This window comes from Schistocerca americana, chromosome 7 (genome assembly GCF_021461395.2).
Source record: "Schistocerca americana isolate TAMUIC-IGC-003095 chromosome 7, iqSchAmer2.1, whole genome shotgun sequence".
NCBI lineage: Eukaryota > Metazoa > Arthropoda > Insecta > Orthoptera > Acrididae > Schistocerca > Schistocerca americana.
Genome location: NC_060125.1, coordinates 215,033,741 through 215,046,741, shown reverse-complemented (window position 1 = coordinate 215,046,741; position 13,001 = coordinate 215,033,741). Strand labels below are relative to the sequence as shown.

The following is a 13,001-nucleotide window of genomic DNA, read 5'->3' as shown; positions in this document are numbered from 1 at the left end:
CACCAATATTTTTTTTAAAAAAAGGTTAAATAATTTCAGAAGCTTTATTAATGGAGGTAAATTAATTGCCAGTCACAAAATTCTGGGTGAAGTTTCAGTTACATAAAATTTTGTACAATATCATGTTCCCTTGTCAATTTTGTATTCTATGTGCAAGCACCAGAATGATAATTGTCATGAAAACATTGAAAACAAAAAAATATTTTGGCATCTTGCACAATTTATATAGGACGATTGTTTGTACTTTTTTTGTTTTGTTTTAGGATCTGATGAAAAACGTACTACGTTGACATTCCTGTAAACTTCTGTTTCCTCAGAAAGCTTGGAAGCGTACGAGATCATTTCCTTAAAATTGGCGATGACGGCTGGTGATACACTATTCCCCCCCCCCCCCCCCCCCCCTTTTTTTTTTTAAATGTTGCATCGTTGAATGAGTGGAGTATATTTCAGAGGAACCACTTGGTGATTTGTTGTCATCCTGAAAGATGTCGTCATACCCCACTCACGCTTTGCTTGTCTACTCCAAGAGTCAGTAATTAACAGAAACTGTTCTTCACCCTTATAAGATTTCAAACACTGGTTGAGAAGACCAGTATACAGTTTTGTTCTTAGCTTCCCAGATTTGAAAGATGTTATTTCAATGTTTTCATGATTTTCCTTATATTATTTTACTGTTTTTTAAACTTCGAGGACCAAAGTTACCGATTGCCTCTTGTAAACACACACACACCTGAGGGAGGATGTTTCCAACAGAGTGAGACCAGTATATGTATGCATCACTTTATTCATGTCTTGTTTTTTGACGAAAATAGTTTTGTTTCTTTGACAGCCAGAGTCCTCTTGAACACTGACCGTTACTGACATCCTGGGAAGAAAAAGCAACTGAAATTGAATTATTTTGCCAGAGAATTGTAAAAATAGAGAGCAAACTGGATTTTTAAATACAGTGCAATAAATACCTGTTGGGTCAGTGTTGATAACAAAATCTGTGTTGAAATTTGATATCAGTTTTAACGTATGGGTTCAGAAAGTGTCCGCAGCAGCCAAGGTTTCTTTGATCGTCGCCGTTTCTTTTCTTGAAACAAATCTTGTCACTTTTCACTGATAAATTGTGTGCTTATTTTTTAGTCTATGATCCCAGCTGTCAGAAGCTTTAAATTCAAAATCTAAAAACTGTTGTGCTGTTGCTAAAGCCCACTGTTGTAAATTATATATTGTCACTTGCTAATAATTCTCTTGTGCTTCAACAAAACAATCATTTATCCAGGAACTGATTGCTGGTACTTATCAAATTGATTGCCTTCTTTTTTTCCCTACCCATTTTGGATAACTATTTCTTCTTTCTTAACAGGCTGCAGCACCCTGCCCCCTGACCCCAGCCCCCCTTTTTAAAGTTTCCACAGCGGGTGAACTTCTGTGATGATACTAACAACGTTAATCTTGCTATCCAAAGAAAGACTTCTCTTGCCTTCTTTTGATCTGGTTCTTTGTACTTTTCGAAAGGTTCACCTTCACAGTTTTCATTTTTGTGAGCAAGTTCATCAGTCACAAGGACTTTTATCACCCAACATGTAAATGGTATGCCTGTAATTTCTTCGCCCACCAGCATTGCTTAGCGAAAAAATTACATTGAAGATTTTGCTTTAATCAAATTATTTGCAGTAAGCAAGATTTCATAATAAACAACTGCATCTTTTAACGTCATCTTCGACACTTCACTGTATAATGAATGTGCAGCCTCTGATACTTTCACAGTGTCTTTGGCAGACATTTTTAATTCACAATATTGTAAAAATGCCGACAATATTTCACAATACAGAATGCTCCAATCTATGAAAGTTGAATGAACTGGCACTGTAGTAGGTAAGGCACAGTGTTCATATAGTTCTGTGCGGGCCTTGACACTTACTGATGGTCTGCCCAACAGCTATACCCTGCTTTTCCATGAAGACGCTTTTGCCTTAAATTTACAATGAATATTTAGAATAATTCCACAGCTTATAATATTGCCCAGTTTTGTATTAACATTGTAATGACAGTAATTAATGCTTTAATTTACCACCATTAAAATGCAATTGAAATTATTTATGATTTAATTGTTAATACTTCAGGTCATAAACTTTTAAGAATTTTTATAATTTTTAAAGCAATTAAGAAAGCAAAATAAATTGGAGCTTACAGCTAGGATCAAACTTGGTTCAACCATATGACATTCTAGCCTGCTGCTGACTGAGCCATTTCATCTGTATGTTGGAGTGCTACTTATAACCATATACGAAGTGTGTATGAGCTATGCTTAAAACTTTAGATCCTCTTTTCTCAGAATTTTCTGTGTAGTGTGCTTGTAAGACTTCTATGTGTGGACACACTTCAGGTATACTACCAACCTCTGAAGTCTCATCCCGAACTGAATTTCCGAGATCAGAAGGTCCCCTTGTAAGTGCGTATTGTGTTTTGTAATGTTGCCAACATTGACTCTAGAATAACACAGATATAATGAACTACAAAGAGAGAAAAATGTAGATCAATGACAACTGGTGGCAATGTTGACAACTACAAAACATGATACACACTTAGAAATATGCAGATCAACAGTGAACAGTGGTGTGTGGAATTGTGCCATGCTAAACGTCAAAAATCCATTGTTCAGCAAAGCAGTTTAAAATTAAACCACAATTATCAGTGTCTAAAGAAGAAAGAACCCAAAAATGTGCTAGCAAACAGCATTTCTTGCTGTGGGTGAAAATCCGAGCATAAATTACAGTAAGTAAAAACCAGCAATTTGTTAATGAATTGTTTTTTGAACTAGAAATCTAATCAGGTTGTAAATATCTTTAATTACAGACCACTGACGATGCTCATAAATAGTTAAGACAAGAATATATGATTCATAGAGCACGTTGGAAACCCATGTACACTGACCTCTTATTATTCATGCCTTGAACTGCCATCATGTCACAAAGAAATGCTGTGCTAAACACTCTGATCCATAGAGCGCTGAGTAATTACACCACCTGTGTATAGTGTTCCCAGGGAATGAGTATTCCGATCAATAAATTGAGCAGGCATTGCAGTCAAAATTGACTGCACTTGAGGTTGACTGCCCTTGGGGAAGAGATTGAGACTGAAATAGAAAAAGAAAAGCCAAAAGTCAGGTTTGTGCTTTATGCCACCCCAGTCTCCAGAAATATCAGTAGATTCCAGTGGAAATGTACTTCAGTGTGTCAACAAAAGATGAAAAGTCTTCTTTCAAATATTAAACACAATATAGGTGTCCAAAGCCGGATGTTTGCCACCTTCTGTGCAAATGTGACATGACTTTCGTAAGGCAGGTTATTAGAACATTCAACGAGAGATGCAAGGAACATCATTGACACATCCGCCTAAAACAACCAAGCAAACCGACTGTCTCGGAGCACTGCTGCATACATAATCAAGAAGTGAAACTGACTGAGGTTTCACTTTATACAGAGCTTAGGGTTCAGTGCTATATTTATTAAGATATCAATGGACAACACCATCTGCTGGAACTGTAGAGAGAGACCCCACGACTTAAGTACAGTATTTGTGCAATGCATGGCTCAGTGGTTAAGTGCCATACCACTTATCAGACTTAAATAGGTCAAATGTGCACTGCGCACAGGGTGTGGCTGCTGGGATAGCAGAATGTGTGTGGCTTGCACACTAAGAGTGGAGAAAGGAGTATATGAGCCACATGGATCACTGAGCAAAACTTTCATTCTTACAGATCAGAACGAGGAAACATTAATGTGACTTTTAATTGCAGGAGCATCCATGTTAAGCTTCCAGATTAATCACAGTAAATGTAACAGTGACCACAAAGTACTTGGAATAGAAAGCTGGCTGAAACTTGATGTGAATAGAGTTGATGTCACAAGAATGATTAGACACCAATGATTGGAATGTATTTATTGCTCTAAAGAACTCTGTAATATATAGGAGGAAGTTGAGTGTCAAACATGATGGTGAATGCTGTTGTAGACCACTTGTCTTGAACTGTAGGGGCTCGGTGCTTCATAGAAAACCTGGAGAATATTGTGGGTTAATTTCCTAATCATATTATTGTACTATGGGAAATCTCAACTCACCAGTTATATGATGAGAGAATAATACAATCAAAACAGAAGATAAGGACAGAGATTCTTGGGAGCTTGTTCTGTGCATCAAGAAGAGCAAATTGGGAAAATATTTTTACTTTGAAAGTGACTAGAGATGTTGTAGATTATCTGGGCAGCTCACCATAGTGAGGAAGAATATTTGGTGTATCAGTAGAGGAAATTCAGGAGTATTCAATAAAAGGCTTTAGACACAAATCTGAGTTGCGAGATTCTGAGGGTTGGGAAAGACCTGCTGCAGTTCAGTAGCTGTTTCAGGGACTTGATAGAAAATTGAAGTGAAGTGTGATTCATTACAAATTCAAACAGTCACAGCTGTTGACATGTAAAAGCTGAAAAAAGTCAAAATGAAACTATGGAAACTCCAGGTAGGAATATCAACAATGAAGGAAAAGACAGAGTGCTACCTACACACAAAACTCAACATTCGCAAGCACACGCAAGCAAGCATACCTCATGCACACGTGACTTTCAACTCCAGCATCTTGTACTGGAATGCTGGGGTTGGCGGTTGCGTGTGCATGTGAATGTTGTGTGTGTGTGTGTGTGTGTGTGTGTGTGTGTGTGTGTGTGTGCGGGCGGGCGGGCGCGCGCGCGCGTGCGTGTTTTAATTGTGCCTGTCTGCAACTTGACATGTCTTCTTTCCAGTAAGTAGCTATCTGTCTTTTCCTTCATTGTTACAAGTCCAAATGATAGTTACAAGAGAAATGTAAGAAACGTTCAGTTAACTCAAAATTAAAATTTTGCCAACTGATCTGACAAAATATCCTAAGAAGTGTTGATTAACTTAGTCAGTACAATGATCAGAATCATTTACTTATTCTCTCAGTGACCATAGTTACTTCGAAACAGAAGATGACAGAGAGGTGGCTGGAATATTGAATGCAGTCTCCCAAAATAGTAGTGTATTCCTCGAATAGGTTTACTTGTAAGTAAAATTTCTAGTGGGATGGTTTGAACAGGGAACCCACAGCATGACAGATAACTACGCTAACCACTACAACACCCTGCTTGCATCATGGTTAGTAGCATTGTTCTCTCTTTTGCGCAACCAGCTGTTTCAGAAGTTCTCACTACAGCATCCTTGATTTAGATCTTTTCAATGGTCCTTCATCTCCCATTGCTAGCAGAGCCTCACCATGAGGAGCATCAAAAGTAGCCCTTCTCATCAAACCATTGTGATTATCGAAGAGATCTTTGATTTCCATGAATGAGAAGGCCCCATTGTCGATCTGAACCTCAGGACTGCTTTGGGGCTTCATATGGGGCAAAGGCAACGTCTCTGCAGTTTTGTATCCTTGACGTCATGTATGATGATGTCTGACAAGTAACAAAGGATACGTTGTGGCACAAAGTAGTGCTTTAGTGACTTTTCCAGTAGTTCCACTTTGCGCACTGCCATAAAAATCAATACCGTCTCCCTTGCTGTAACTCACTAGGCAGTGCTTGGCATTACAGCTTTTTTGGTCCTTCTCCTGGGCTTCCTGAGACTGTAGGCGAAACACCTGCCATGCTTCTTCTGTCCTGGTAATGAGGTATTTCATGTAGTCATCCTGAGTTTCATCTGACTGAAATGGAAACATTGTATCCATTGTCATTTCGATCTCACTGCTGTGGAGCTGGAAGAACAATGTGAATCCTGTAATGTATTGCTTTGCTGTAGTGTATGCAAAAGTAATGATGGGCAATATTTTATCCTCATCTCTCTGTTTGACGTCGGCATACGTCGAGAGCGTATCTGCCAATGTCTTATTAAAGTATTATGTGAAGCCATTTGTCTGTGGCATGTTGGCAGTTGTCATCCTGTGGGTGATGTTGCAATATGAAGTTATACCAGCCTGGACTGGAAAACTTTTCCATAGTCAAAGATCATCACACAGGGTGCTTTAAATTAAAAACTGATATTTCTACAAGGAGCTTGGCAATTTTTGGAGCTTCTGCAGTCGGCAAAGCTTTGGTGACAGCAAAGCAGGTGAAATAGCCAGTGCAGATTGTTATCCATAAATTACCATTTGTTGACTTTGTAAACTCCCCCAAGAGGTTGATTCCAGTACAATGGAATGGTGCAGCTGCAGGAGAATTGGTATCAAATGCTTGAGAGGTGGTTGTGGGAAGCATTCCATCATTGTCATTCTTTACAGTGCCTCACATAGTGTCTAATGGATCGATAGAGACATAGCCAGTGATACATTCATCTCATTCTGCCTAGAGCCTTCTCAAATCTCAGGTGACCGGATTTGAAACATTTTGAAAATACTTGAGGATAGCTGGCTGTAGATGAGCTGGGTTGATGAGCAACCATTCCCACCATTTTGGATCATAATCGCATTTATTAATTGGAATTCTCATTTGGTTGGCTCCTTCTTCAAATCTTCTACAGTTTTCAGCAGTGGTAGCTCTTCCGTCTGTTCGCAGTAATGTAATTCGTTGCAGCGATGGCAGATATTTCCTCCACGTAGCTATGTTCTGTCACAGGATTCCCTGAAATATCCCTGAAGACTATGTTAGCACTTCCGTAAGGATATGGAAAGATATTTCATGCATGTCATCCCAGGAAATTTTGTCCTATGCCTGCAGTAGTTCTTGCAAGGGATATGCCTTGATACAAGTTCTCCAAGAATCGCCCATAGTATGAGCATATTTTGAGAAAAATTCTCACATCATGATGTATGTCTTGAACAGGATGGACTCAGTTGCCAAGATTTTTATCTCTTGGGTGGCAAAGAAGCACTTTTTTGTGTTTGGGTAGAGGCCTGCAGTTTGAACAAACTTCTACATGGTGGTTAAGTGACTTAAAGGTTCTTCAAAAGTGTTCAGAAAAATGATTTAGGGTGTTGAAGTCGGTTGTTGGTCATATGTTTGGAGGCGGCTAAAGCATTACAGAGTCCAAATGGGATAACTTTAAACTCATAGAGGCCGTCGCACGAAGGTAATTACTTGTCAGTCAGCTTCATCAACCTCAGTTTGTCAGTAGCCTGTCTGTTTGTCCATAGTTGACAAATGCTTTACTCCTTTCAGCAGTCTAGGGTGTCACCAGTGTGTGGCAATGGGTAGACATATTTTTTCATGATCTTGTTCAGACACTGGAAATTGGTGCAGAAATGCCAAATGTCATACTTCTTCCTCACAAGGACCACAGGAGAGGACCAAGAAATCTTTCAGGGTTCAGTGATGTCATCTCACAGTATGTTCTTCACTTCCTCCTGAATTATCTGTCATTCTGTTATTTGAGTGCAGGCTCATTGATGTTCCAAGTGTTAAGCAGTGTTTTACTATGGGTTGCTTGGTCTTTTCTCCACTCTGAAATTGAAAGCATCCAAAGATTGATGCAGAATGGCTCCAGCGTTGTCCTCAGTCAGGCCATATACTATTGGCCGTTCAATAGTAGTTTATGCACGTGTGCTGTATACAGTGGTAGTGGAGCATGCTTCTTACTCAGTGACTCTTAAGCTAACTGCTCGTGCACATACCTTGAGTTGTGGCAGCTTGTGACAGTCAGTGAGCCAAAGTTCTCCTGTATTACGTACAGTGCTTATGATTGCTGCTGGCATATAGATTTCGCTTACGAGCCTGGGTAGCTTTTTGCAACCAACAAAAGCTTCATAGTTCAACTGACATCTCCATTGATAACTGAAACTCGTGAGATGACATCGTCTTCAAAAGCAGAAAAACCATCAGAGAAGTTTTTGTTTCATGCGTATTGTAGAAGCTTTCTCAGTCTGAAGTTTCGTGTACATAATGACTACAAACATTCTCTTAAAACAACGAAGTTGAAGAGTTGTGTTTTGTCAGTGATTGGTGATCGTTGTTGCGTAGCAATACATGTTCATATCCAGACATATTTCTCATTTGTGACATTCAGCACAGTCACTTTTGTATGAGAGAAAATGATTTGTTACATTCCGTCCTGGATTTTCCATTGTTGGAAAATGATTTTCTTTAGATGGTGACGATAACATTCAAAAATACAAGAAACTAGTCCTTGAGTCAACTAGCACCCGTACAGGTTTGCCATCAATGATGACATTAATGAGATTTCCTGTCATCTTGGTAACCTTGGTAACTTTCATCCATGGGGGATTTTCATTAGTGGCATCTTCACCTACATAGATGTTCACTCAGTTTTCCTGAATTCAGATGCTATATGAGTGGCTGGCTGGTAACCCATATGTCAGTTAGGAAGGGCCAAGACTTGTGGGGGAATGACCTCACTCAGGATATGGTGACTGGAATTGTCCAATGTGTTGACTGGCATGAATGGGACTGTTGTAATGATTGTTGTTCAACACTCGTCGTCTTTCTTGACAGTTGCTTACAACATGTCAGGGCATCTACAGTGAAAATGGACAGGTACGTTGTTCTGAATCCTCCAAATGCTGTTGTGCTGTGGGGTGTTACACTACTTGGCGGAGGACTTTGTTGTACCTGCATTGGTTGCTCACTCATTTGTTGTTTGATGGTGGCGGCACAAGTCTCAGTTGACTTGAGTCCATTCCTCATGGCACTTTTGTCTAGTGGTGAAGAATGGTGCTGAAGATCAATACACCTATTCTTCAAAGTTCTCTATAACCTCTTGATAAATGGGGAGATGCTCATGACTGCTAGCTCTTGTGTACTTAGTCCAACAGTTTTGGCTGCCATAAAATGCTGTATCTCTTCTCTTGCAATCTGGTGAATCAGAGAGGCGAGCTGATGGTGGTCTTCCACAACTGCCACAGGGACCACATTTGAGAACTGATAATATGTCTTTCATCTGACTTTTCTCTTGCATTTCCAGAGTTGATACTTGAGTGATTCTTCTGTTATGACATCCTTTACAAGAAGAGTGTGTCTTCTTGTGACTCCTTTCATCAACTGTGAAATTTTGTGGCATCTGTCATATTCAGATTCACAACACTGGTAGCAGCTACTTATGTAAAATATCTGGGAGTATGCGTGCAGAACAATTTGAAGTGGAATGATCATATAAAATTAATTGTTTGTAAGGCGGGTACCAGGTTGAGATTCGTTGGCAGAGTCCTTAGAAAATGTAGTCCATCAACAAAGGAGGTGGCTTACAAAACACTCGTTCGACCTATACTTGAGTATTGCTCATCAGTGTGGGATCCGTACCAGATCAGGTTGACGGAGGAGGTAGAGAAGATCCAAAGAAGAGCGGCGCGTTTCGTCACAGGGTTATTTGGTAACCGTGATAGCGTTACGGAGATGTTTAACAAACTCAAGTGGCAGACTCTGCAAGAGAGGCGCTGTGCATCGCGGTGTAGCTTGCTCGCCAGGTTTCGAGAGGGTACGTTTCTGGCTGAGGTATCGAATATATTGCTTCCCCCTACTTATACCTCCCAAGGAGATCACGAATGTAAAATTAGAGAGATTAGAGTGCGCACGGTGGCTTTCAGACAGTCGTTCTTCCTGCGAACCATACACAACTGGAACAGGAAAGTGAGGTAATGGGTCGCTCCGCAGAACTCAAGGACTTCTAACGTGGACAGGTGATTGGTTGTCACTTGTGTCATGTGTCTGCACGCGAGATTTCCACACTCCTAAACATCCCTAGGTCCACTGTTTCTGAAGTGGAAACGTGAAGGGACACGTACAGCACAAAAGCGTACAGGCCAACCTTGTCTGTTGACTGACACAGACCACCGACAGTTGAAGAGGGTCGTAATGTGTAATAGGCAGACATGTGTCCATACCATCACACAGGAATTCCAAACTGCATCAAGATCCACTGCAAGTACTATGGAAGTTAGGCGTGAGGTGAGAAAACTTGGATTTCATGGTCCAGCGGCTGCTCATAAGCCACACATCATGCCAGTAAATTCCAAACGATGCCTTGCTTGGTGTAAGGAGCGTAAATATTGGAAGACTGAACATTGGAAAAACATTGTGTGGATTTACTAATCACAGTACACAATTTGGGAATCTGATGGCAGGGTGTGGGTATAGCGAATGCCTGGTGAAAGTCACCTCCCAGTGTGTGTAGTGCCAACAGTAAAATTCGGAGGCGGTGATGTTATCATGCGGTCGTGTTTTACATGGAGGGGACTTGGACCCCATGTTGTTTTGCATGGCACTATCACTGTACAGGCCTACGTTGATGTTTTAAGCACCTTCTTGCTTCCCACTCTTGAAGAGCAATTCAGGGACGGCGATTGCATCTTTCATCACAATTGAGCATGTGTTCATAATTTACAGCCTGTGGTGGAGTGATTATATGACAAAAACACCCCTGTAATGGACTGGCCTGCACTGAGTCCTGACCTGAATCCTATTCAACACCTTCGGGAAATGCCGACTTCATGCCAAGCCTCCGTGGCTGACATCGATACCTTTCCTCAGTGCAGCACTCCGTGAAGAATAGGCTGCCATTCCCCAAGACCCCTTCCAGCTCCTGATTGAACGTATGCCTGCAAGAGTAAAAGCTGTCATCAAGGCTAAGGGTGGGCCAACACTATATTGAATTCCAGCATTACCGATGGAGGGCACCACGAACTTGTAAGTCATTTTCAGCCAGGTATCCAGATACTTTTGATCACATAGCGTACAACTGTGTTGTTTCACAATGCTGTGGAGCACTATTCTTAAATTTTTCTTCTGCTAAGCGGACTTGCTGTCAGTTGCACCAAACAATTTTTTCAGTTCAGTCTGGAATTTTTCCCAGGTATTGAACCATTGCTGGGTAATTCCATCCTAGTAAAAGGATACATTCAAAACACATCATATCATTCTACCTGTCAATCCCTTTCAGCCATTTCATCAGGTCCTGTGACTAGTGTCTGTGGAAAACACTGATGTATGTTTCATATGTAGCTGACGTGCTGCTGGCTTGGAATCTATTGGTCTCGTTGAGTATACGGACCTTGTAACAATGAACCACCCATATTCAAGTGTCTAGCCATTTAGATGACAGCTTTTATAGTGTCTAGTTGGTGATCTAGATGTTTTGAGGTGCCTGGCGTCTGTATCTAACAATGTGATGTCGTAATCACATTAGACTGCAAATCTGTAAGCAGGGTTGTCAATGAAATGCAACACTTTCAGCACTGAAAGCACATTTATTATCCACACCAACATACAGCCAGAACAGAAATGAACTCCTGGATGGAACACACTGCTATTTATATAACTTCTGAAAAATGCAGTTCATGCATTTCTTAGAGTGAGAGGGCTTAAGGACAAGTGCATCGTCAAATTACACTTGTATAGCCCCCAAATCACTACCAAATTGGATGGCTTCAAAGCCTTTGAGATGTTATTAGTCACTGTAGCATCTGCCAATACTGCAGAGCAAACCGTACATGGAGCTGTGAATCATGGATTCTGTCCAGTTTCTTGGTTATGCCTGAAGATGAAGATGAAATGGTGGGGTGTTTCAGCTGCACAGTTTCACCAGCTACAGATAACAATATTCTTTAGCAGATAGGTGACATTAAAGTTAAGTTCCTTTGGTAGACTGAAGAGTTTCATTCAGCAATTTTAGTAACTGTGCAGTGCTTCAAGGGGTTAGGTATGGACTGTTTGCAGAGAACTGTGCAAAATTTTATGTAGTTTGTGTTAAGTGTCATCATTGTAAAGAACAAAAGAAAATAGTTTTATCATATTCTGTGACTTGACAAGTCACTTAATTTACATACTAAGATGGATATATGCGGAAGATTTTTTGTAGAAGCTCTCAATTGCTGAGAGTTAACAGTCCTAAAGCAGAGACACCTTATAACATCACCTTGGAATAGTGTCAGTATATTTTCCTGAGTGGTAAACCTGGCTTGTTGTCTTTCACCCTCAAGCTGTTGGGAAGAGAAGCAGTGCCTTTATATCAGTTTCTCCGACAATACTAATAGCCCCTTCTCATATAGGAACTGCATAAGGTAAGAGTTTTAAAATTCTGCTTAATGTATAACCATGTTAAGGATAAAATTTTAATGTGTGTTTTGAGCTGGTTGGCTCTTTTGTGCACCTGGTAGTAAACAAATTTTATATTCTGTATTTTAATGTCTGTGCATTTGTTAACATTATTTGCAGTGTTTCCTCATTTGCTAGTTCGGTGCACTTTACTTTATTGGCAAGGATGTATGTAATTCATCTTGATAAACTAATTTTTATTTTGTGCTTAACTGTGAGTGTTCTGTCTAATTGGTGAAGCTATCTTCATTAGTGTACAACAGATCATTGTTGTAATAATGTTCTTAGTGCAATTATTTTGTTCCAAGTTATTGGTATCTATTTGTTCATCTGTGTATTTAACGTACAGCTAATGTAACTAGAGATATAGACTTGGAAAGAAAAGCTGTGGCTTTTTTATTTTTGAAGAGGATGTAGTAGGGTGTTGTGTACTTGTTTCCTTCAGATGAACTAACAATTGATGCAACATTCTGTGGAATTCTTTGTTGTCCAGGTCACTATCCCAGGCTTGCCAGCACCCATCTCCCTCTCACTCAACGTTTCAACACCATCTGCTCAATCAGGCAGTGTAATAGTTACAACCCTTCCAGTTACTACAGCAACTGCTACATGTACCTCAATCACAACTGTAAGTTGGTCTACAATTTAATGCTTTTAGTTTAATTGTAGTGTAATGGCAGAGTTGGGAATAATTCGTAATGCATCAGCACGTGGTGCAAAATAGTGAATTTATTGTGAGTGGAATCAAATTTATATATTACATTTACTACGCGGATAAAAAATTTCTTTACTGTTTGGTTGCACCTATGTAGTTCATTCCATGTCAAATCAATTGAGCTCTCTCACCCACTATCTAAGATTTGAATGAAATTTAATTCATGTGTTCTCTTTACAGAGATAAGTAAACATACTGAATGTTAACATACACGTCTCTCCATTTTCATCAGTTGTCATATTTCAGAG

At 40.0% G+C, this 13,001-nt stretch overlaps 1 protein-coding gene across 3 annotated transcripts in view; it reads left to right on the top strand.

The window, feature by feature from the left end:
- Positions 1-13,001, top strand: part of LOC124622191 (putative mediator of RNA polymerase II transcription subunit 26) — a 283,782-nt gene that overhangs the window by 134,155 nt on the left and 136,626 nt on the right. For all 3 annotated transcript variants that reach the window (XM_047147835.1, XM_047147836.1, XM_047147837.1), the window contains one exon: positions 12,532-12,666. In XM_047147835.1, the coding sequence (XP_047003791.1) occupies positions 12,532-12,666 (135 nt within the window). The remainder of the gene's footprint in view (positions 1-12,531; positions 12,667-13,001) is intronic.